This window comes from Columba livia, chromosome 5, assembly GCF_036013475.1.
Source record: "Columba livia isolate bColLiv1 breed racing homer chromosome 5, bColLiv1.pat.W.v2, whole genome shotgun sequence".
NCBI classification, from domain to species: domain Eukaryota; kingdom Metazoa; phylum Chordata; class Aves; order Columbiformes; family Columbidae; genus Columba; species Columba livia.
The window spans coordinates 7,008,533-7,033,890 of NC_088606.1; the positions used below are offsets into that span (position 1 = coordinate 7,008,533).

Below are 25,358 nucleotides of genomic sequence, written 5' to 3' on the forward strand. Positions count from 1 at the left end.
GCTCTAGGGGGCGGCGGTCTCATTTTTGGCGATTTTTTAACTATCAGCCCCGGCGCTGCTTGGCGTGATACCAGGGCACCCCGGCTCCGGCGAGCCCCCCGCCGCTGCCCGCTCCCCGGGGTGCCCGGTTCGGGGCCCGGTGCCGGCGGTCCCGCCCCGCACACAGCGCCACACGTGAGGCGCCGGCCCCCTCCCAGCTGAGCGCTCAGCTGACCCCGCCGGCCGAGGGGCTGGGCCGCGCCGCCGCTCCTCACTGGCGCAGCGCGGGGCCCGGGCCGGCCGCGCCCGCCCCCGCCTCCTCCTCCGCGCCCAGCCCCGCGCCGCCCACCGCCGCCGCTGTGCCCTTCGCCGCCCGCACCTCCCCGCAGCCTGCCCTGATGCTCTGAGCCCGCGCGGCCCCAGACCCGGCCCCTTCCCGGCCGCGCCGCCATCTCCCCGCGCCGGCCATTGGAACCGCCCGCCTCGCATCCAGGGAGCCGGCGGGAGGAGTGAGCCAGCCCGCCGCCATGGAGAGCCCCGGCGGCGTCACCGACAAGAAGAGGTACCGCCGGCCGGCACCGCGCCCTCCCGAGCTGCCCGCCCGCGGCACGGGGGCTCGGCCCGCGCCGGCAGCGCGCTGCCCGCCCCCCCGCTCACCGCCCGGCCTGGGGACCGCCTCCCCACAACGCCGGAGCTGCCGTCCCCCGGGCACCCCCCGCGCTTTGTTACCGCCGCCCTCTCCCTGTCCTCCGTGTCCCCGCTTCCCTCCCCGCGCTCTCCCAGCCCGCGGAGCGCTTCGCTCTTTCATTCCGCCTCCTCCTCCCCGCCGTCCACGTCGCCATTTTGTCGGCGGGGGGAGCGGGCGGGCGCTCCGCCGCTGGGGGCCTCCGTGTGGCGCGGCGCCTCTCTCTGCCGCGGCGGGAGCTGTCCCGCCGGTCCGGCGCGGCTCTCGGGTCCGCGGGTGGGAGCTCCCAGCGTGTTTTCCCCCCTTGGGGTCTGTGTGGGCCCTCAGCCGGGGCGCCGGGGCGGCCTGCGCGCCGAAAGCGAGACAAGCGGGGCGGGCCGCGGGGTGTCCGTGAGGGGAGCCCGGGCCGGGGGAAGCGGTGCCGGGGTGAGCCCTGCGCGGCCGCGGGCGGGGAGCGACCTGGGGGCTGCCTTTTGCTTCTGAAAATGAGCGGGTAGGAATTGATTGTGCGTTATTCCAGGCGGCCACCGAGCCTGTGGTGTTCAGGGTTTTTTTTTTTTTTGTGCTGAAAAGGGCCGTTTTGGAATCTGGAAATATTAAGCTTAAAAAAACCCAACCCAAACAAACACCAAACCCACACGAGATGGGGTGCGGTGGGGGGGCGGCTGGACAATGTGAGTTGAGGAGTATGAATAATTTACTCAGGGATTGTTGGCTCAAATTAGGAGGGGGAAATAAAAGCCTTAAAAGCCTTTGTTACCCGGTGAAGTTAGGGAATTTGAGTATTCGGGTGACCAGATTTCTGCGTTTGTGCCCCACCGGCGCGCTTTGTGGAGGGATTAATTGCCGTAATCGACATGTCTAGAAGACGCCGTTTGTTTATATTGATATCGATACCTTTTTCTTATTGTTTTTTTTTTTTTTTTTTGATATGGGTTTTCTCTGCTCTCGTATCAAAGGGTCATCTGAGCAGGTTAAACGCAATAAGTATTAAAGCTCGTAAGTCGCGTTGGAAAGGAGACTGGCCCGCTTTTAAAATGGATGGTGAGCTTTGTGCTGAGCTGGGAGCGCAGTGCTGGGCTTGTGAACAGGGAGCCCTTCTCCTCTAGGACAGTCTCACCTCGGGGATGATTTGGCGTTGTTATGGGGCAGGAGGTGAGGTGGGAGAGAAGCAGCTCTTAGTCTAATGAAATCCGTACAGTGGGGCCACCTGAGAGTGGCACTGATTCCCTCACCTTTGTTTTTTCTCCTCAAAGATAAGAGCTATTGAGAAGCCTGGGAGAAAATGTTGCAGCAGAAATGATTGTTCTGAGCTTTGCTCTGCTGCCTTAATTTAATAGCAGGTCTGGAAAGGGGTTTTGAGACTTGAGTTGTTCTCTTGCCTTTTTTTGTTTGTTTTAAATTTGTATTACCCTTTGTTATTTTTTACTTACCATTCTGTCCCACTTGGGTACTTATTTTTTTTGCAATTTCCTTATCCTGGATGTAATCTACTTTCTTCAGAATGTAAGAATCAGTATGCAAAGCTTATCCTTCCTTCCTAAAGGCAGGGCTTAAGAAAGAGAATTTGTTGGTTTTTTGTTTCCTGTAGACAGAGTTCAAAGTTAGGAATGTTTCCTATAAAAACAGTGAGGAATATTCAGATTACTTCTGTTGTAGGGCACATTTTAATGGAAAACATAAAGCTGTATCTGGGGGCTGTCAATGTGCAGTTGAGTAAAGATGGCTAAGCAAAAAGGGAAGGATATGAACTCACCGGAGAACTTATTGAAAATCTCAAGTGTTTCTCAAGAGCCTGCATTGTTTTAGAAAGGTTTAGGTTTGATGGTGTCCATGTTCAGAATAACTTTAAGGGAGGAGACTTTCCAGTCCTGTTCTTTGATGATAAAAGTTTGGCTGATTGTATAAATAGTGCACCTCAATTTTGGCATGTGTTAAGGTCCTTTTATTCCTTGTCCCTCCCTGTGCTTGAATTTGGGTAATGCTTAGCGCTTGGTAGTTAAAGTGAAACTTGTTTTGCTTAATTATGTGCTGTGAGATGCAGAAATTATGGAATTTGACTGTGTATCTCAGTCTCACATAAGTGAAATTAAGTTGTAATAGTAACTGGAAGTGTGGATTTATTTACTGGTTTGTTGAATCCATTCTTTGATGTAGTCCTGAGCTGCTCCTACACATACAGGGGTCATGATTCCGTATGAAACCAAGTACCAGCAACATGATTAGGTATGGAGTTTGGGTTTTAGCTGTTCTTTGGTAGTTGTACCATTTTCATGTACTCCTGGGTTTTCCCCCCTGTGGTACAAGGAGCAAGTTTATCTCAGTGCATCCAGTGGGTAAAGCACTGTTTTTGGGAGCTTTGTCTGCTTATTGACTTAAACTGCATTCAAATTTAAGGCTTTTGTTGAGAAGTACGCTGATTTTTCTCCATATTCTTTTAACAGCAGATGGCTGATGCTGTGAAAACTTTACCTTGGCCTGTGGTGTGACACTGCGCTATTAGCAGAGTTATTCTTGCACCATTTTAAGTAAATGAGACATTTAGGGTTACTGGTTACTTTAGTAGTGGCTTGCAGCTGGTAGAAGCACTAAAAAAAATGAATCTTGCATTGTTTTAAGACATTACTTGTAGCATAAAATATGTGTATTTTAATGGTATGGGTGCTGAAAAAAAAAAAGAGAAGTGGAAGGATTTTAAAAAAGTGATTTCTGGAGTTGTCAGTCTGAGTCTTAAGATGGTATAACCGGTGGAATTTAACATCCTGACATGCGTGCCTTGGAGAAAAACTGAAGCTTTTCAGTTTTTCAGAGTTGGGACTTGAAACTTAACATCTAGTGTCTAAGGGGATGATCTGAAAGATCCGGGTTTTGCTCCTGGTTCTCAGCCACTGAGATCCAGCCTCAAAACCTGTTGGAGAAGCCCAGGTCCTGTGTGAGGTCTTTAGGACTGTATGTGCCATCGCTTTTTGTCTGTGAATTTCTTTCAACGCTGGTGGAACTGAGCCACCATTACTAGAGTTGAAAGTGAGTACAAAACCCTTTTGTATATGCTCGAACTGTACTTCCCTGCATGTTGTAAGACAAGGAGAAATCTTTCAGTAAATCTCTGTAGTCTCCCCACAGGTGTGGGGAGGGCAGAGTGGTTTCTGGCTTATAGAAAAGTGGTTTTATTGCTTTCTGGATTTTTCTGGATTGTTTGCTTTGCCATAGGGCTTACCTTCTGGTAGTGCCTGTGTTGTCTGTTCTTTGCTATTTCCTCAAACATAAACCAGTTTTGAATTCCTTCAGTAAAAGTGATCAGAAACTACTTGCCAGTGCACACAAAAAATGAAGGCAACAGCATCATGCTACCACCCTTCCTCGTTGTTATCAAGGCCCTGAAAATAAGGGAAGAATAGCTGTGGAGGATTTGCCTACTGCAGATATTTTGCATAATTTTGCTCTGCTGGTGCTTTGGTTTCCTTTTATCGGTGAAGGGCTGAGTGTTTGGCAGTATGTTGACAGAAGCAGCAGGAGAGTTTTCTGGTTTATGTTTACAGTCATGTTTGCTTTGCCCTTTTAAAACAGTGTCTTTCTTCCCTCTGCAGTCAGGGTCTCTTGGTTGGTGTGCTTGGAATGCCAGCAACTGGCCCACACATAGTGGGGAGAAGTCTAGTGTAGATGTGATCAGATGGTCCAGGTTGTCAGGTGGTCTCTAAGTTTTTCTTTCAAGTACTTTCGAGCTTTTATAGCAACTGTGCCTTCTGAATGCTTCTCCTTTCTGTGGTCTCTGGAGGCACATCCTGGACCATTTTTGTGAGGAGGAAAATGAATGTAGCTTCATACAGTTTTCTGCAACTTAAATCTGGCAATTAAGTCAACTATTGGTTTAAAGGGGGAGGTGTGGATAATCCATTTTATTCCCTCTTTTAATTGCCAGCCTCGTTTTCTGGTTAGTTTCTCTTTTCTCAGAAATGTCCATCAAGGGCTTATTTAGGTTCATCTAAGGTCACACTAAAGTATGTCCTGTGTAAGCCTGGAGAAGCTGAGCAGCGTGGTTGTATGCTGTGTTTTTACTGCCACTAGAAGAGAGGCCAGAGAAGACCATCCTGCTATCATGTGTAAGGCGATGCAACAGCAAGTATTGACGTATAGGCACTTGCTTTCCCCTCTGCACATCGTGAAAGCAACGTAGACCTTTGTTCCTCCCTATCATTGAACTATAATGCATGGAGTTTATAAGACTGTTTCCAGGACTCTGATTGCTGATGGTGAAGGGAGGAAAGAAAGAAAAAAAAATCAATAAATGATAATAACACTAGCAAATGTCAGCAGCGTTGTGGTATAAGCCCAAACTCTTCTGAGGTTCCGAAGAGTGCACGTTTGCTTTGGTGGCTTCTGACCTGAAAGCCTTGAAGACTCTTGCTGAGCCTATGTAACACAATGGATTCTTGTCTGTATTCATGCTGTTCAACAGTAGTATCGCACCGATTTATGTTAGAAGGCTGGATTTCAAGTAGGATTGTGTGAAATTTTTGGTATTAAATGACAGAAACTGCTGAGTTTGAGATTATTTTTTTTTTTTGTACTGCAAGAAGAGAATTTGGCAGTATTTCTCCACTTATTCTTGAAAAGCTTGGTGTTACAATATGCCAACAGAATAATTCTAGTGTGATTGTAGAGTACACATTGTTAAGTAAACCCGGGGGGAAGTCCCATGGTGGTTTATGAGAGAATCTTGATTTTCCTGATGATACTGCTCTTTCAAGGAGATGCAAATACTGATCCGATTACAATATGTGTTCTTTAAGAAAACAAACAGCTTCAAAACAAAAACAAATCTCAAAAGAACCCTAGCAAGGAGGTGCAGTAACCCATTTCTAGCAAGGTGATGTCCAAAAGGAAGGAATGTTCCAGATTACAAGTCATCAGCTCAAATGCTGCTTTTATCTTCATATACACAGTTATACAGGCAGGTGTTTACATGTCTCAAAAAAACCACCTCGGTAATGCATGTAAAGAACTTGGACCTTAATCATCTTTTCATGTTATAACAGCCCTTTCTCTTTTGAATTCGAGAAAGTTTGAGCGTTTTCCTCCTCTCTTGAGAAACCTCCTTTGTATTAGAGCAAGTAGAAGAGTATGCAGGAGATTCTGAGTTTTCCACTGAGAACTGCCCCAAAATGGGAGACGCTTGGGGGTTTTATGACATTGGGAACTACAGAAATGACCCAGGAGGGAAGGTGAGCCTTTTTACTTTAGCTAATGACTGAAAATTCAGGAAGATACAGGTTTCCAAATTACCATTGGATATGATGGCTGCTAAGGTCTTCCTCTATTGAGATTTCTGTTTAGCTCAGAATAGAAGTCTCTGAAAATTAAGTTCCTAAATTATTAGAAACATGAAATCAGGTGAATACCTGCCAGCATATATATATATATATATATATATATTTTTTTTTTTAAATACAGTTTATGTAGGTGACGAACACTTCAGGGTTCTTTGATGTGGAGCCATAGCCTCAGTTGATGTAAATTAGCACAGGTTCATTGAAGCTGCGCCTGTTTGTACCAGCCTGGGGGTTTGGTCTGGGGTCTCAGAGTAATTGCATCAATAAAGAGGAGCTTCATCATATGCATAATCTGTCATTTCTTTCTGCTGAAGCCCAATAATAGTGGGGCTTGTACAAAAATGTAGCCTTTTAAAACGCTGATATATTTTAGTGGCAAGACGTTTGAAATGGCTCTGCTGGCCCTGAAGAACTGGTGCTTCAAGAAGATCCATTAGCAGTTCCTTAAAGATATTCAGTACATAATAAACTTTGTGTGTGTTAGGAGAGACACTGTGCAGCTTCTGTTTAATTTGGTGTGGTGTGAATGAATGCTTGTTAAGCATTTCGAGGAAAAATGTTACAGCATTGAGGAAACTGAAATGGCATCACTGAACTGTGGTATCATATTTACAACAGTGAAAGGTTTTACCAAGTAACTTACTTAATATCCTTTTCAACTCAATTTGTAATAATTCTTGGAAGTGTTACCTGGAAAAGATGACCGATTTTATTTACCAGAATGAGTCGTTTCACCGTCGTCAATCCTAAACCAAAACCAGATTGGTGTTACTTTGTGAAAATTCCTGCATTTCAAGAAGCAAAAGAATTTTATGCTAGTGCTCCCATTTTTGTGAAGTTATTTCACGCTGCTCAGAAGTGAGAATAATAAATGTTACACTAGAGAGTTACTAGAGGTTTCCCTCAAGTTTGCCTTGTGCTCAAACCCATTGGAAGAGATGGGAATACGCTCCAAGGAACAGAAAACTTGAAGTAATACACATCAGATATAAAAACTGCATCCTCTACTAGCTAAGCTAAAGAAATGAGAATATTTTTGTGATTTAGCTGGTGGTGGGAGTCTTCAGTACTCAGTCCTTTCGAAAGGACTTTGTCCTTGCATCCTATTGGATCTACTGGATGTTGAGCTGACATTGGTGCAAGTTTTTTGTCTGTTATAAGCATTTTTCTTGGCTCCAGTCAGGGAATGTGAAGCGAAGGGATGAGAACTTGAATGGCAGCAGTGAGGGCAAAATGCACCATCTCCAGTCTAGAAAACCTGAATGCAATGACATAAAAGAAATGGCGTATTTTAAAGCCATTTAGACTAAAATCAGTTACATTATGAAGAGTCTGCATCTGTTTGAAGATAGACCAGTTAATAGCTAAAGTGTTACCTGAGAGACTGACTTTTTGGCATCTTTCTTTGTGAGCCTGGTAGAAGCAAAAGCAGGAGGGCTGAAGGGAGGGAGCACTTAGTGGCTACTTCTGTCAAACCCATGTCCAGATATCTCTTGAATAGCTGTGTTTTTTCAGTAATAATAAACACATTTTAACTACCATGTCTCTTTCATCCTGAAGGGCACAGCACAGCTAATTAAAAGGAAAAAAAAAAAAAAAGAAATAGCTGTATTCTAGGAAAAATCCAAATAACCAATTTGAAAAAAAAAATACCATTTTTGTTACAACCAACCACTGTGTGCCATGGGGTAATTTTAAAACAGTAAATTACTATGTAAAGGTGAAATATCAGTGGGTTGTGTTGTAGTAAGACACAGTAAGATCACTTCACTGTGTTCTGAATTAGAAATACTAATTTTGGAAGCTTTTACCTTCTTACTCACGCTTTCTAAGTGGGGAGGTAGTTGGGGTTTCAGGTCAGCTCAAGGCCGAATCCAGATGACGGATAATCTCGGCGGTGTGGTCCTGTGCTGGCTTCGGGAGTTTCAGGCTTGGCTGCCGGGTCTTTATGTGCCATAATTTGCTTGTTTGTAAAATACCTGTTTATATAGACTTCATGGTCTTGAAAGTAAGACTTTGTAAGTTAAGGCACAGCCCAGCACAGGGGCTCTTCTCACTATTTCTCCCCACTATCATTTTGCAAACAGCAACGGGTTTTGGTTTTTTGCTCCGAATGTTTGCGCTGCTGTAGGTGATTCAGTCTGAACTGCTTGTTTGCTCTCTTAATCTGTGAGGGTTTTCTTTCAGTTAGGGGTTATTTTTGTTGTTGATCAAGTTTCGGTAAATGTCAGTAACTATTCTCACGTGAAGAAAATAGTTTTAAATTTTCATAGTTTACATACAGAGGTATTTTCTTTGTGCTTGTTTATTATGCTAGTTTCTCCAGTTAAATCTCTCTTTAAATCATTGTTACTGTAAGGAATTTCTGATTTCTTTTCCTGCATTGAATTACTGGGCTGTAATGTTCATTAATTCATAATGAGCAAGACTTTCTTCTAGCAGATCACATGCTTGTGATTACACATGAGATTCTTGTGTGTAGGCTTTTTGTTTGGTTGGGTTTTTCCTCACAAAATCTTTCTACACAGACTGTAAAATAAGGGTAATTGGTAAATAAAATTGGCCATAATGGTAAAAGCAATATTACTTAAAAAGAAAATTATGTCAAAGGAAGAAGAGGGGAAAGCTGTAGCCCAGAGCTCGTTGTGAATTGGTAGCTAAGATAGATTGCACTAATTCTGTCATGCAGCGATAGGAGGAAGATGTACCCCCTTCATGGATTTGGAAAAAGTAAAATTTGTGGAGAATTTGCAGATAACTGCAGTTCCCAGAAGGCCTGCCTGCTGAACTGAGAATTGAGGCTTTGCAGTAGGCGTTCGAGTGCAGTCTGAAGTGCTTTTTTCCTTCCATCAGGACCGCCTGGTCACCTCCAATGCGTAGCCTGGGAAGCCGGCACATGAGGTGAAGCTGCTCCTCTGGCCCCTTTCCTCCTCACCACATTGCCTGCCTTTTCGGGTGTTTAAACAGCAAAGATTGGGGCTCCCTCGCAAAACCAGCTCTAGTGCACCCAGGTGCCCCTGCCCTTCGCTCACAACCTGCTTTATCGTTTGCCTGCTGAGGGATGAACAGCCTGAGCTGCTGTGTCTCGGCTGCTGCTCAGACGAGATCAGTACGTTACTGCAGGGCTGGGAAGCGAGAGGGAATGGGGCTTTTGGGGCTGTCTGCAGCGCTGGGTGATGTTTTGTGCTGATCTGTCCCAGGGCTTCGTAGCATTAACACTGCGGCTCTGTGACTCCCAGCTGAAGTTGATCAACTCAAATTAAAAAGTATTTTTGAAGACATAAGCGAACTAATTGGCATATTCTCTGTCTATGCCAGGTGGACAACGAGGAGATTTTGATTTTGCAGCGTTTATTTTTTTAAGAATACTTGCATCATTAACTCACCATATATTTAAATAACTGGATTATAATTATAAACTCATTTTTTTGTATAAAGTAGTCTTTAGGGAGTTGAGCTATACTGTTTTAGTTTCTCTGTGGTAAGGGCTGGGCTCGCCTGGGACTTCTTTCCATGGAAGAATAATTTAGTAAGTATTGCGGCTAGCAGCTCTGGATAAAATAAAGATCTAACAAGCAGTGGAGAAAATTGAACGGCTGCATATTCAGCACAGTAGAGCTGTTGTAATATGCTCTTTGGCATCTGCATCTTTTAAGTGAGTTTGTGTCTAGCTGGTGATTTACTGGCTGGGATGTGCTGTTGTGTCGTAGGCGAGAGCGGTCGGCATGGACCTGCCCGGGGTTGAGCTCTTGAGATGGTCTCGGTGAACACAACTGGTTGCACTGGTGTAGCGATACCTGCCTTGGGCTGTTCTGCTGGGCTACGGCTGCAAAGCGTAGGAAGAGATTGCGTCTCTGTCCTGTCCAGCTGTGCTGGCAGAGGCAGCTGGTTTAGCTGTGCAGGAAGAGATGACCAAGTTTTGTACCAGCTGCAAGAATTAATTCAAACTTAAAAGCTAAATATGAGGCCACTTGCAGGTCTACTTTTAAGTTTTAGTACCATCATGATGACATATACTGCTAGTGTATTATTTTGTTGTAACAGCTGGATCTTGTCCTTTTGGTTTTGCGTATTGAAGAAAACTTGAAGCTGTGTTTTAGCAGATACAGTCTGTGTGACTCCATTTCCAAGCCAGGTATTTCCAGTACTAGTTTTACAGTCTCGAGAGAGGTTATATCTAACATGGAGGTATTGTGTATGCAGTCTTGAACTGGCAAATGATGGGAATTGGTGTCCAAGATAAACTATTTAAAGTTCAATAATGAGATGTTATCAGATTTGAGGCTCGGTATTCATTTGGATAGTATTGCTTACACATGGTGTGCTTCTGTGAAACTGTTTAAGAACAGATACTGTGATAAATACAAAGCAAATTGATTGTAGGAAACAATTATAAAGAGAAAAATGTGAATTGCTGTAAGAAGATGCTTATTTTCTTAAAATTTGCTCAAAACCTGGATAAAGAAAGATGAGCCTCGATTAGTGAATACATGCACAATAGCTGTTTTTCATGGGAATTGAAAACATGTCAAGGGAGAAATCTACCTGATTAGAGAAACATTAAGTTAGAATGCGAGTAAGGCTAGAAAATAGATAACAGCAGTAAAGCAACATACAGGAGAAAACCCACCCTGATTACTTGTGTTAATATAATACTGTGTACACAATGTAAAATTTTCCTCGACACTGGGTGGTGATTTAAGAAACAAAGAGATGAAGTTGGAATGCTACATATCTTAAGATCTGTCCATTGACCATTTTTAATCTAGTTAGTAATTTTTAATTGAAATGTATCAGTTACAGATGGCATTTTCTGGGGTTCTTTTTGGTCTTGTTTTTGCTTATTTACCACCAGTAACTAAGTCGGGTTTACATGTGACCACTGGTCAGTGTTACACTTGAGGAGGTGAAAACTGTGGGCTGAATGTTGGATGGAGAATCACTTGTAGAAATGTTGTGTGGCGAACGGAGGGGTCTCTGGGGTGGCGGGGGAACAATTCCTTGTCTGGGAGACGTTCTGACCCATAATGACAGGAATTGCACCTTCCAGTACAGAGGCCATGTTAACATCTGTAACTGGTGCACATGGGACTGCTGGTGGGGTGTTCTGGTCTGAAGGGCTGTTGGGCCAATTTTTGCTGTAAAACTTTGCTTATATTTACCTTGCAATATTTTAAAGGCCTTTTTGCTTTGAGGCAGTGAGTGAGAGCCTGGGTAGTATCCTCCAGCTGAGCTCTTGGTTCAGCTGCAGTGAATCCTGGTTGTAAAATGCCTCTTTTGCTCTGGGTTTCTAGCTCAGATGTCTTTTGGAACTCAGATGTTTATTGAGCTATTGCGTGTGAACCTCTTTTAGATATAAAATGTGCTAGGTGTTGGGCTTAAAACTCATTTAAGCACTGCTTTCTGTGAGCTGCGGTGTGTAACCTGCTTTGGATTGCTCTTTGCTTCTGTGTTCCGGTGGCAGAAAAACAAAATGGAAATGAATGTCTGGGACTGAAGTTGTTCAGGAAACACCAGACCTGAAAACACATGCAATTTCCCGTCCTGCACCGGCATTTCTGGTATTTTCATTGCACATATAATCCCCTCTCCAGCTGAGATATTCTTCGGGGTCTTCAGGTGTTTTTCTGTCATGCGAGACTGAGAGCAGAAGGTTGCAATACAGCTCTTGAGTCTGGTGGTTATTTTAAATGCAGCTCAGGTTCCTCTTGTCTCTGTAGAATAGGTATTTCTGTTGTGAAGACCATGACTTTTACACATGGCAACTTCTGAAAATTGCTCTTAAATTATATGGCTTATTTAAACTGATTTTGTGCCAGTTGCCATTTCAGTGTTTAAAGTCCTCTTCCTTGAGCTCACCTTTTTTTTTTTTTTTTTCCCTATCCTGTTTCCCTGAAAATAAGACCTACCCTGAAAATAAGCCCTAGCATGATTTTTCAGGAATTTTAAGGATGCTCAAAATATAAGCCCTACTCCAAAAATAAGCCCTAGCTACAGTTAATTAAAAAAAAGCCAATGTAAAGGTACGTGTAAAAAGTTAAGCCGGTTTTGGAGAAAAAAATTGTATAAGACCCTATCTTACTTTGGGGAACCAGGGTAGTTGAGAGCTCACTTAAGAAATACATTTTCTTTATAGGAGTTGAACATCCTTTAATTGACTACAAATAAATTTGTGGGCACGCAGTGATTGTGTCCTTTTCCATTTATTGTGTGCACCTGAAGTAACAAAGCTTAGACTAGTTGCAACAGCAAAGGACTTTTTGTTTTTCTTTTTTTTTTTTTTTATTATTTGGTGACATCCCTTGTTGAGGCAACTCTGACTTCATAATTAAACCTCATTTGTGAAAGATGTTTTCGCTATTAATTTGATCTATTAAAGAAACACTCTTTGAAGCTGGTGGTTAATCTTCCTATTTAAATGGCTGGGTTTTACTCAGATTGGTTACAGCTTAGTTTTAAACAGCTCCTAAAAATAGCAAACTGTTGTGCTGTACAGTTTAAATATCTATCTATAGTAGGAACCTCTCTAGAAAGGAAACTCGTAGTAAGAGGCAGAGGAGACTTAGCCGCTGGTACTGTTGGTACCACCGTTGCACTTGGGTTTTGCCCATCACAAAGCCAGGCAGCACTTGCTTCTCTTACTCCAGGATTAATTTTTAACAGAAGCTCTATGAGCTTGATTTGAGCAGCATTTCAGTCGGTAATTAATAATTCAGTGGTTGTGGGAAGGTTTGGCTGTGTTGAAGTCTGCTGCTAAGCATGCTAAAACCAGGCAAAAATCTAGAAAGTGGCTGGGGTATTTTCATGAACATTAAAAGCTTTCAGAAAGGAAATACAGGGGAGAGGGCTGAAATCGCAACTTGTATGGTTAGCGTCTGTTTTAATCTCTTGCTTGAAGACTTGAAGGGCACACAGCATTAGTGCCAAAGCTTGGGGTTTTTAACTGGAGTGTCTGTAGTTGAAAAGGAATCTGTGACAAAACTGCAGGCATTTGGGCAGATGGAAACCAATTATTTCCAGTAATCCCCCCTTTGAGTTTCTGTAAGAGCAAATTTCTGCAAGTGAAGGGATCTTGAATGAGTAGCTAACAAAGAAAAATCAAAGGTATAAAGGTGAATATGTCTAAGGCAATGTAATTCCTTGCTTTACCTTTGCCAGTGAAATCTGTGGTCCAAGGAAGACAAAGGGAATCCAGATGGTTTTCCACCTTCTCTTGGTTTTCCACCAAGAGAAAAGGTACTTGAGGCCTGTCTTCAGCAAGAAATGTTTAATCAATCAGATTATATAGGTAAAGGTTGTTGTTAAAGGTCAGACATGTCGTAATGGCTATTTTGGATATACCTGGATGTCAGGAGCCTCACACTTCCCGCACCAAGTTATCCATGACTAGATCAGGAACATCTGTTGTCACAGGGAAACCATCATATATTTTAGGCTACCCTTGTAAGGAACACGAGCTTATATTCACAGAAACCAATAGAACTATTGCATGCACAGAAATTTTTACTACTGTAATACCCATACGTTAGTTTTCAGAATATCTCTGTTATGTTGATTTATTAATGTTTCTCATTACATAGAAATAGTATTTCTGTGATCTAGTAGCCTGATTTTGCCACCAAAGGAGAAAACGTAATCCTATTCTTAGCTCTTATAAAATGATTCTGATAATCAAGCTTCTAGTGCTTCCTTCTGCAGGCAGTGGCAGAGGGTGGGAGGGGGATGGATGGGGATGCTGCAGTTTCATTAAGTTGGAAAAACTGAAGGTGATCAGAGTTCTGATGGCTTACCTCATCTTTATCAGAGCTTATTAAACATATTTTGTGCTTCAAGTCTTCCAAAAGTCAGTCATAATAGTATTGTTGCTTGCATGTTTCTACACAAACTAGGTGTTTGGCTATTGTGGGTATGGGTAAAGAACTGAAAAATGCGTTCGCTTGGGTGTGTGTTTGTCGGTGTACTTTCCATTTGGTTGGTTATTTCCCAGGCAATATCAGCTTGTGAACAGCTTTCCTCTGTTATGTGTGATACCTCTCACAAGATGTGGGCTCATTAAAAAGTGGTTTTGCACAGATCCACAGACTTAGCAATGTGAATTTGGCAGGAGTAGTACTTAACTTTTAAGTCGAGTGAAGTTTGAAAAAAATAATTCTTAAACAGGTGGTGGTAAATAATGCAGTAGTTTACTTTCTGTCTTTTTCAACTAGTGACACTAAACATCTTTATGATAACATTAAAAGGCATGGAACTTTGAATTACAAAAAGTGTTTATAGGCATATGCTTATCTTGCAATTTTCCCCAAAGTCAATGGAAGGGGATCTTACAGATTATGCAGCTGCTTTTTTACCTCAGGTGTATGCAAAATGAAGATAGGGTGCCTTTAGGAGACCTAAATGTATATAAAGAAAAATGGACAGTAATACTTCGGTATTGTGTGTCTAAAAATAAAAACAGATTTAACTGCAGTGGCATAATTTCCTCGGGGACCACAGCAACACTGAGTTCTTGTTCAAATGTAAGATTGACTTGGAGCTCCCACCTCAAAATACGTAGTTTACAACTCATGTGACAGATGTATGAGACAAACATGAACTGCTGTGGGTACTGTCAAAGGGAGAATTATCTGCGTTGCTGACTGGTGGAGAGTTTCGGTTGTTTCGGTGTTTGCTTTTTGTGAGCTGACCTTTAATTCTTGTGTCCTGTGGGGGGGAGAGTCTGACAGAGGTGACGGAAGGAGAATGGGGCAACTTCTTTACAGCTGGAGTTTTCCATCATTGGGGAGGCTACTCTGGAGAAAGAGCTGCGAAAAGGGACTTTTTGAATCGCTTGAAAATCAGGATGCCTCATACTATATCAATAGCCTTGCTTATCTGACCTATTAAGTGGGTTCTGAAAGGACGGTAAAAGGGAAGAACTTGGAGAGTATATATGATACTACTGGATGGAACATCGAGATGGACTGAAGGGGTTAGGAAAGAGGAAGGAAACAGGATTTGGAGGCTAGAGAGGCAGCAGTCAAGGTATGAGATAAGGATATCGGGAGCGATTCTGAGTACGTAGATGTCTGTTTGAAGAAATAATCTTGTTGGAAGACTTTGTGGGTTTGAATTTAGTCCTGGCAGAGCCCAACCACAGCAGAACTCTATAACAGAATTTCACTTACACTTTCAATTTTCTATATTAACCCAAACTTTGTTTGTATAGGATTAGCTCAGAACGTAGAAAAGAGAAGTCAAGAGATGCAGCGCGGTGCCGCCGGAGCAAGGAATCGGAAGTGTTCTACGAGCTTGCTCATCAGCTGCCCCTGCCCCACACCGTGAGCGCACACCTGGACAAGGCGTCCATCATGAGACTGACCATCAGCTACTTGCGCATGAGGAAGCTCCTAGATGCTGGTAAGCGAATAACGTAGCAGACTCTGGAAAAGAGGCTGGAGGTATACTGAGGAAGAAGCTATCTCATGAACCTATCAGCAGTTAAAAATAAAGACATTCATAATTGCATCCTTTCTATGGAAAGGCCTTACAGTAGAAATAGGCTGTTCCCAATGGCACGGGGAAAATGGTCACTGTTCAATAGACTTGTTTTTCCCTTTCTGTTCTGATGATTCTGGTTGGTTTATCCCAGCCGTGCTGCCATTTTCAGTCTCAATTATTTGATACTTGTCCCAAAGTTAATTTCTGTCGTTCAGCCCTCTTTTTTTCCCCCCAGAGTTGGTTGCTCCAGCTGTACTTTGCTAAACTGTAGGTGGTTGGTGTAAGTCTGGCTTACCTAAATATAGATGTTTCTCCTTAATAAACTGCAAGAAATTGTTTTGTAGTTGTACTCCACTGAACGTGAAGTTAGCTGAGGATATATCCATTTCTTTGCAGCTACAACTACACATAAAATTACAGGAGTATCTGACTTAGCTTATGAACCAGTATGTGTATAGCATGACATAGGTGCTGTACTGGTTGTCTGTACTCGTGCATGCCTGCCTAGGCTGTATGGAGGAGTAACTTTGATAGCCATACTCTGAAATGTTCCCTAGGAAGCCCGTGAGAAAAGCTTATAATGCCTTTTTGAGATAAATGGTAATATTTTTGCCATGTAGACTTTTTCCTGAAGGTGGAAAGTCTGTTTATGCATAAAAGCACAGAGGTTTAACCCCACTCTGATTTTCTGTGGTTTGTAATACCATTGCTTGAGCTTGAAGAATTCAATTGATCACTTACCTCAGTGAATTACACTGGTTTTGAACAGTCCTGCAAGATTGGCTCCTGTCACACTGGTGCCAGAATTCATTCCTGATGGTGAAGTGAAGAATGATGTTTCCTTGAACTAAAATGTGTGGCTGCTTGTAGGTGAGCTGGAGACAGAAGCCAAAATGGAGAAGGAACTCAACTGTTTCTACTTGAAAGCTCTTGATGGATTTGTCATGGTTCTGTCTGAAGATGGGGACATGATTTACATGTCTGAAAACGTGAACAAGTGTATGGGACTCACTCAGGTGAAATACTGACGTTTCCTAAGACTGTTTAAAATCTGTAAGATTTGTTACGTTTTTCTATATGTAAGGTTAGACACCTATATGCCCCTTATTTTTTGCAGTTTGAGCTGACGGGGCACAGCGTATTTGATTTCACTCATCCATGTGACCATGAGGAGCTGAGAGAAATGCTTACACACAGAAATGGTGAGAAGAAATTAAAAATTGATTTAATTTACTGATGGATAATTCCTGTTGGCATTAGTACAGTTGGCTGTCTGCCAGAAAAAGAGAACAAACTAATATGTTTTTCTGCTTAAATCTCAAAATAAACCTTGTTCAGAGATACTAACAACAGAAATAACCAGAATGTTCTGGCAATAGCCTAACTGCAGGAGAGATTCATTAGTACTTCATTAGTACTCTTTTATCTGAAACAAAATTAATGACTAAAATGGAGTTATTGAGGGTGGAAAGAATTAGCGTGCCTACAGTAATAAAATTAGAGGTAGGCTGAATGAGAATGATCTTAAGCAATTGCCGTAGAAGGATACAGAGAAGTTAAGTCGGTGCATTTGTCTTGGTCTGGGCTTGCCTTTAAGCAACAACATAAAAGCAAATGCTTTCTTCAGAAATCTGTAGTGGTATACTTAAGACAAGAAAGATACTATATTTAGGATGGCATAAACTTAATCAGGGAGTACTTGGACAGTCCCAAAAAGTGCTTTAGGATGGATGCTTCTCTGCACCTTTTAACTGGTGCATGAAATTGGTATCTTTTCAAATTTCTGACTGTTCTTCGTCCGATGGAGTAGAACACTGTGTTAACCTGTTCTCTATGCTTTCCAATTTAACAAATGCCCATGAATTACTGCTTTTATGCCTTCTAAAGTTTTGCTAATGACTATAAAGACTTGGCAGTCTTTGTGCCTCGAAACAAATCTGCTTTACTCAGCTGTTAGAAGTCTAAAATCCAGCCTCTCTTAATTCCTGTTCCAGCAAACAAGGGTTATATGGACTCTGAATCTAGATAGTGATAAATTACCAAGCCTGACCTCGGCTTCCCTGTAGCACTGTAAATCAGAAGTCTAATGTGGTTCTACTTAATTCAGTGGGAGAGACCTGATAAAATATCTTAGTGCTAAGGGCCCGACTTTGATTTTGTAAGCGTTTTCTAGACTTGTCTGCCCTTAGTAATGATGTACATTTCCAAGGCTAGATTAGACCCTCCTGGCTTTGGAATAAAGCATCATGGGGGGTGTGGGGAAACAACTGCAATAAGGCAGTGTAAAAAATGGTCTTGTTGCAAAAGCTTATTCTTAAAAATGTCATATTTACTGTGTTTCATGCAAACCAACTCTGGTGTGTCTAAATTGACCAGACTGGAGGAAGATGTCTGAAAAGCATTATTACAAAATCTGTTTCGCAAATGAAGTTGGCAGACAAAATTCTAAATTACAGTAATAATAGCACTTTTTTACATTTATTAGGATTCCCAGGTTGCATTCTACTGCAGTTCTTACATCAGTGGAATTATTTCGCTTTTGAATTGAGTATTAAGCACTCCCCTTTGGGATTATACAGGTGCAAACAAATACAAATGTGACTGGCAGAAGCTGAACTGCATTCTGTGTTGACGAAGTTGCTTTTTAAGCTTTGAAAGCTGGCAATTTTAAAAATAATATCCAGTGCTGAATCAGCCATGAGAAGGTTGCTCCATCTCTTACGGCCGCTTCTCAAGGCAGAGCCTTAAGCATCAGGAGTTGGTACCAATAATGCTATGTGATCTTCAACTATGAATTTCTAGACTGGCTGCTTCTCTGAACCCTGCTGTGTTTTTTATTTTGTTTTTTATTTTTCCCACCCTCCTCCTTTATTGAGGATATTTTGATGTGACATAAAGCAGGCTTGTCCCTGTTAGTCTGTGCCTCTTCTAGAAGCGCTAGACAAGGTGGCATAGGGGCCATAACATATTTCTAATGAGTTTTGTCAAGCTAATAGCTGCAGCACAAGCCATTTTGTAGCTGTGATTTGGTCCTCGCTCCTTTGTGTGTCCTGGCAAACTGGCTCTTCCAGTGCTCCTTGTCCGAGGTGCTTTTATTTCCTCCCTCCGTGCCCAGCGAGCCGCTCGCAGCTCTCCCCATAGGATCAGTTTGCACCTTCTCTGCCCAGAATAGCCTCGCTAGCAATCGACTCGGAAAGTTCTCCCCTCTAAAGGCAAAACTTAACTAAAAGCTTGTGGTTAGCAAATAAGGCTAAAAAGTTAGTGCTGTTAATATCAATTTGTATTAGGATTTCTTGAGTTTTTTTCCCAAGAATGCTAATAATATGTTTAAACGCTTGGTCCCTGGTTGCTCTAAGAAAACAAGTCACTGTGGGAATATTTGGATGCATGTAAACAGCAGAGCTGTTAATTCTGAATTTAAAACCTGAAAATATTGCTGTCCTGAAGAGCTACAAGCCCCAAATGTATGTGATTTGAACCTCTCTGCAGTGAGTTACCGATGCATTTCGGTGGAAACCAACTCAACAGTAATTCTCACTCAGCATAGGCTTTTGTTGTCCTCTGACACAATATTTATACATATTAAATTTTCAATCAGTGTTTTTCTCTCCACCCCTTTTTCCTGAAATTCATGAGTGTAGAGTTGGCTGCAAATACAATACTGATTGTAAGACACTGAAATATCATTTTTTGCCTACCTCACAGTAAAACTTATTCTGAAAAGTGTTACTGTTGAAAGCACTGTTAGCTTTATCAATCTTTTTAACTTATTTTGGGGGTTTTCCCCTAGTCTTAGGAGTTCAGTAAGGTGTTGGGTTTTTCTAAATGCCTTTGGAAGATGATCCAAGAGCTTAAGAATTGGTTTTACTGTTTGCTTTTGCTAGGTCCTGTGAAAAAGGGCAAAGAGCAAAACACGGAGCGCAGCTTTTTTCTCAGAATGAAGTGTACACTGACTAGCAGGGGACGAACAGTGAATATAAAGTCTGCTACGTGGAAGGTAACTAATGCCAAGGAATATTTATGTAGGTTGGCAGCTGCTTCTTCAGATGTCATAACTCACCATATTTCAACATTTTTACTTCATGTACCGAGCTTGATTTTTCATTAAGTACTTAGCTAATTTAATGATTGTGCTTCAATATGCTGAATTTTAATGCTGAACACATCACAGGGGTAACTGAAACAATGTTTTTAAATTAGCTTTTCAAAAGTCTTTTAATGAATTCTCCATTTTAAATTAGAGGTCATTTACATATTGGAAATGAAAATTACTGAAGATGTTTGCGTAAAGCCGCCTCCTCTGGGAAAAAATACTCAACACCACTTATACCTGATTCCTTTTGATTTGACCCTGTAAATGTGACAGTCGAGGTCTCTCCGAAGGACTTCAATACTGTTCTTTCTGCAGCCGCTGGCTGTCCCTTTTGTAAGAGTTGGAACAAAAAGAGCCCACTAACTTTCTGCAGCGAATGCATTTTCTCCTCTGGACAATAAGTAACCTTTTACTGTAGCAAGTGGTGTTCCAGCTCACAGTTCTCTTTTATAACTTAAATTTAGTTACTCTGGATCAAACGACTTTTCTTCTTTGCTGCTGTCTCTGAACAATTTCTACTTCAGAATGGTTAAAAAAAAAAAAAAAAAAAACAACAAAAGGAAACCACAAAATGCAAAACTTGTGTTTTGAAGAATACATTTGATCTCTAAGATCTCTTCTGCAGCAGATCTGAAATGGAGGTTGCTACTGTTACCATAACTTTGAAATTGAAATAGTAAGATACCTCCTGCTGAGGAAATGGAATATGGAAATGGGAATACAGTTGTGTTGTCTGACAGACAAGACCCTGGTCTCTCTTTAAAATATACCTTTCCCATAGGTACTCCACTGCACTGGACATATTCGCGTATACGACACGTGCGGTAATCAAACTCACTGTGGCTACAAAAAGCCTCCCATGACGTGTCTGGTGTTGATCTGTGAACCTATTCCTCATCCGTCAAACATTGAGGTCCCCTTGGACAGTAAAACGTTCCTCAGTCGTCACAGTCTTGATATGAAATTTTCCTATTGTGATGAAAGGTAATATATATATATTCATATATATATATATATATAAATGATTAATTCACTTGAAGGATTTGCAGGGATTGTACACCTTGGCTAATGTTGGCCTTGTACATTTACAGAGTCGTACTTGTTAACTTGATTATTGCGTGGATGCTTTGGCTTTTACGAACTGATCAGCATATCTTATTTGAAAGACAGATTTTTGAATCTGAGGAGGCTGCAGGGTTCTTCCTTTGGAATAAATCCTTTGCCTACAGTTAACTACCTGCTCAAACTGGTCTTTAGTGTAGTGGCAGTGGTTAAATTGATATGAGAAGATTCTTTTAGACACTGAAAAAACAGGAAGGATTTTAGTTTTGTCAAAGCTGGTGGCGCATTTTGGGGACTGCAGAGAGTGGGTGTGTAACACTTGTCAGATGCATTTTATTGTTACCACTTCCCCCCTCTCCCTTCCTCAGTAGATCAGTGTTTGCTTTCTCCAGTCCAAAATAACCTCCAAAACTTCAGCTGTATTTTTGATGCGACCCATCTGCTGTTCCAAATGAAATGTTGTGTTCTGGTACAAATCATGCATATAGTCAAATACATAAGATTGCTCTTGCTATGCTTCAGAAGCTTAGCTTGACAAATTTGAAAAACAAGTGACGGAAATTATTGACCTGAGGTTTTTGGTTTGTGTTCTTTTGTTCAAGTGGGTATTATTTGTTCCTGCCTTCTCGGAGTTTAGTTTTCCTTATCACAGAAATGAACTTCTAATTACTTGCTGCGGTTTAGATGCAAAGACATGTTAGTGCAGGTCACTTTCTGTCCTCTGCAGTAACGTCATATTTCTAGGACTGATGTTGTCCCATAAAAAGTACTTATTTGGTCACATTCTGCAGGTAGAATAGGGCAAAATGAAGGTATTCCGCTGGTTAGCATTGCCCTCTAGGGGCTGAAGAAAATACTGTTGTCTTTAAAAGTTGGTTGTGATTGACAGTGGGAAGAATAAATCTGATTCCTAATTTATTTCAGGTGCAGGTTTAAAACCGTTGAAGCATGTCTCTGTTATTTTATTGAATTCTCATATTTGCCTAAGCTGGATTTTCTAGTCTGTAAGTAGCTGGTCTACCTTTCAGGGAAAAAAAATAACAACTCTGGAAAGCAGGGATTTACATAATCCTGTCCACCACAGGACATGATTTATACATATTCAATGAGAAGTAAAATCCTCTGCCTGCTGATATTTCTCTCTGAAAGAAGCATAAAAAAGTAGTAATTTATTTCTAAATGAAAACTCCAAGTAAACCCAAATTGCTGCTAATGTGTATGGAAGTGAGACCTGGGATGTCCAAGCATCCCAGTGCTCTGGTATTTGCGCTACTCCTTGCCTGCTTTTACCTAACAATTTTTTCCCTTGTTTTAAAGAATTACAGAGTTGATGGGGTATGAGCCAGAGGAACTCCTGGGTCGCTCTATCTACGAGTATTATCATGCATTGGACTCTGATCATCTGACCAAAACACACCATGACAGTAAGTGAGAAACCCTCTGACTACAAGAGATGACGTACAGCAGCAGCACCAGGGCTTGCTTTAAATTGCAGATAGGAATCTGAAGTGAATATTTCTCTTAAATGGTTTCATTTTGTTTCTGCCTGGAATTAAAGCTGGTGTCCTTTCTGCTTTCAGTGTTCACAAAAGGGCAGGTGACAACAGGGCAGTACAGAATGCTTGCGAAACAAGGTGGCTACGTTTGGGTTGAAACTCAAGCGACTGTTATCTACAACACTAAGAATTCTCAGCCGCAGTGCATAGTGTGTGTAAATTATGTGTTGAGGTAAGTTGAGTGGACATCACTATTCTTTGTCATAGTTTTTATTGAATACGAATTCAGATACTGATGGAGCTGTCTATGTCTCTTCAACTGAGAATGTGGTCCTGTGTTGAATACGTTATGTTACTATTTTTCCTACCAGGGAAATTTTTGTTGCCAGTTCTAGGATTAGGAATTGTACTTGAAAACAAACCATTTTTTTGATCTAGTGATGTCAGTGGGAAGGTCTCTTATTGCAAATGAGTGTAGGGCCAACCTCTTCTGGACTGTTGTGATGCAAGCACTTGAGAATTTGTGTGTGTTCTGGACAACTCCTTAACCTTTGTCTGCAGTCTGGAGCAGTTAATTTCACTAATAACTTTTAGTCATGGAGTCAAAGCAGCCATAATGGTGCCTTTCTTAAGCCCATTTATCTTTTTCTTCCTTAAAATTCCTCCTTTAATTGAAAGCTTCAACTGAAGGCAGACTTTATGACTGTTTGTCTGTAGAATAGTCTTGCAGTTTTTTCAGAACTTTGACAAATGTGCCAGTGTCAATCTATCAACATATTGTACATTTGTTTAAAATGAAGAAAAGTGTTTTAGGAAATATCTAACATTTTATCTTTACCTTTGGAAAAGCAAGTGTGGTTTTGTCGCTTTTTTGATGGCACCACAGTTAGTGCTTGCTCTATCTGTTACATTTGAAGAAAGAATGAGGGGGGAGAAAAAGCTTAAATCTCCTATCTTGGTAATTTTGTGGTATGTGTGGTGGTTGTGCTGGGGGTTTTTGTCTGTTGTGGGGTGCGTGTGTGTGTGTTTCTTCCAATTTAGACCATTAAGCCTGAATTTATTCCTTTTAGCTGTTCTTTAACAGTCATTTCCCTCTCTGTCTGACAGTGGAATTGTTCAGAAGGACTTAATTTTTTCCCTGGGACAAACTGAGTGTATGCTGAAACCAGTGGAGTCTCCTGATATGAAAATGACCAAAATATTCAGCAAAGATGACCTGGATGATACCAACAGCCTTTTTGAAAAACTTAAGCAGGAACCAGATGCTTTAACTGTGCTGGCCCCAGCTGCTGGAGACACAATTATCTCTCTAGATTTCAGCAGTAATGGTGGGTGTGTGTTTAATTTGGAGAGCATGCTAATTAGTAAAGTTAGTATTTTACAGTAAACTTTGAAACATCACCTCCCAATATCACTTGCCTGGTGGTATTTCAGGTGCAGTTTAAATGTAGTGAGGTCCGTAGACACGCTCAGTATTGTTACTTAGGTTGATGGTTTCTTTTAATTTTTGTAGAGTCTGATGAACAACAATGTGATGAAGTTCCTTTGTATAATGATGTAATGCTCCCCTCATCCAGTGAGAAATTGCAGAATATAAATATGGCAATGTCCCCACTACCTGCCTCTGAAACTACGAAGCCACTTCGTAGCAACGCTGATCCTGCACTCAATAGAGAAGTTGTATCAAAGCTGGAGCCAAACACAGAGCCGCTCGAACTTTCTTTTACCATACCGCAGGCGCAAGAGCGACCGACCAGCCCTTCTGATGCGAGTACCACCCAAAGTTCACCCGAGGTTAGTTCCGACATTTGGATGTGCTCTTATTAAAATGGATGTGCTGTTGGGGCTTGTGGAGCAAATCTGGTTAAGGATGCAGCCAAGACAGGAATTGAAAATTATTTCCAAGCTGTGACTTTGTCAAGTCACGCCATGTTGAGGAGAAAGATAAATTTTCATACTGAGAATTACCTTTTCTTTAAAGTGAGTCTTGCAAATGCACACGTTACCACCTGATAGAAATAAAAAGAGCTTGGGATTTGTTGTTCTATAAAAGAATGGTTGAGAGAGAACTTCTGTAAACAGCAAATTAGTTGTAATAAATTACTGCAAAGGCTCCTTCCAGGTTCCAACTAATCATGTGCTTCCCAGGTGTGGTAAATTTGAATGTATACTGATAAATGTTTTCCTTTCCCATTTTAATTTTGTGGCGCTATAGCTTGGAATTGGATTTTACATTAGAACATTTTTTTCAGAGGATCTGTAGATTCAATGTGAAATGATGTAATGACAGAAACTTAAAACTGTGCTCAAAATGTTTTCACAGCCCAGTAGTCCCAACGACTACTGCTTTGATGTGGATAATGAGATGGCTAATGAGTTCAAACTGGAATTAGTGGAGAAACTCTTTGCAATAGATACAGAGGCAAAAAATCCATTCTCTACTCAGGTAATGTACATTAACTGAAAGTTCTGTATCATCTTGATACTTAGTGTGCTTCTCTTTCTTTTAGAATGTCTTCAGGAACCTTTTTCCTCTTTTATGTAACATTTTTACTAGAATTAATTACAAAAAGAGTATTGTAAGAATTTGGTAAAAGGAAGAGCCTTAATGAAGCCATGAAGTCATAGCTGAGATGTTCTTACATATTTATAATTTTTACCTCTCGTCTTTCCCAGGAAACTGATTTAGACTTGGAGATGTTGGCTCCTTACATCCCAATGGATGATGACTTCCAGTTGCGCTCCTTTGATCAGCTGTCTCCGCTGGAAAGCAGTTCTTCTGGCTCTCAAAACACGGCCACCATTACCATATTCCAGCAGACTCAAACACCATCAAGTACTGCTGATGAAATAAAACCAGTGACAGAACGTGTGGATGATGTGAAGACGCTAATTGTTCCTTCATCTCCTGTCCACATAATCAGCGAAACGAGTAGTGCCCCAGCATCACCGTACAGTGGGAACAGGAGTCGGACCGCGTCTCCGATCCGAGCGGGAAAGGGAACAGTGGATCAGACGGAAAAATCGTGTCCGGGAGCGCCCAGCTTGCTAACGGTCACGCTGAACAAAAGGTATTTTAAAAGCAAAGCTTGAGCACTAGTATCTGTTCAAGAAATTAGATGGAATCCATTTTTAAATACTGCCAACTGTTGTATGTTGTCTTCGGCATTCTATGTGAAAGCAGAAATTGATATATTTAAATCTGGACATTTACAACAAGTTTCTTTTGTTTGTGT

General features: G+C 41.6%; 1 protein-coding gene across 6 annotated transcripts in view; it reads left to right on the forward strand.

Annotated features, from left to right (window-relative positions):
- The first annotated feature begins 296 nt into the window (after positions 1-296).
- The window catches only part of HIF1A (hypoxia inducible factor 1 subunit alpha), a 34,289-nt gene continuing 9,227 nt past the window's right edge, over positions 297-25,358 (forward strand). For 2 of the 6 annotated variants that reach the window (XR_010473235.1, XM_065065837.1), the window contains exons 1-12: positions 297-541; positions 15,200-15,390; positions 16,342-16,487; positions 16,589-16,673; positions 19,356-19,468; positions 20,346-20,548; positions 21,944-22,050; positions 22,207-22,354; positions 23,230-23,450; positions 23,636-23,916; positions 24,446-24,568; positions 24,799-25,193. Coding sequence is in view for 4 of the 6 variants with exons in the window: in XM_065065837.1 (XP_064921909.1) it covers positions 507-541; positions 15,200-15,390; positions 16,342-16,487; positions 16,589-16,673; positions 19,356-19,468; positions 20,346-20,548; positions 21,944-22,050; positions 22,207-22,354; positions 23,230-23,450; positions 23,636-23,916; positions 24,446-24,568; positions 24,799-25,193 (2,048 nt within the window). In the remaining 2 variants the exon portion in view is untranslated. Of the gene's footprint in view, positions 542-815; positions 941-1,078; positions 1,158-5,263; positions 5,887-15,199; positions 15,391-16,341; positions 16,488-16,588; positions 16,674-19,355; positions 19,469-20,345; positions 20,549-21,943; positions 22,051-22,206; positions 22,355-23,229; positions 23,451-23,635; positions 23,917-24,445; positions 24,569-24,798; positions 25,194-25,358 lie in introns of those variants that run through there. The other 4 variants (XM_065065839.1, XM_065065838.1, XR_010473234.1 and 1 more) reach the window with 4 other exon arrangements.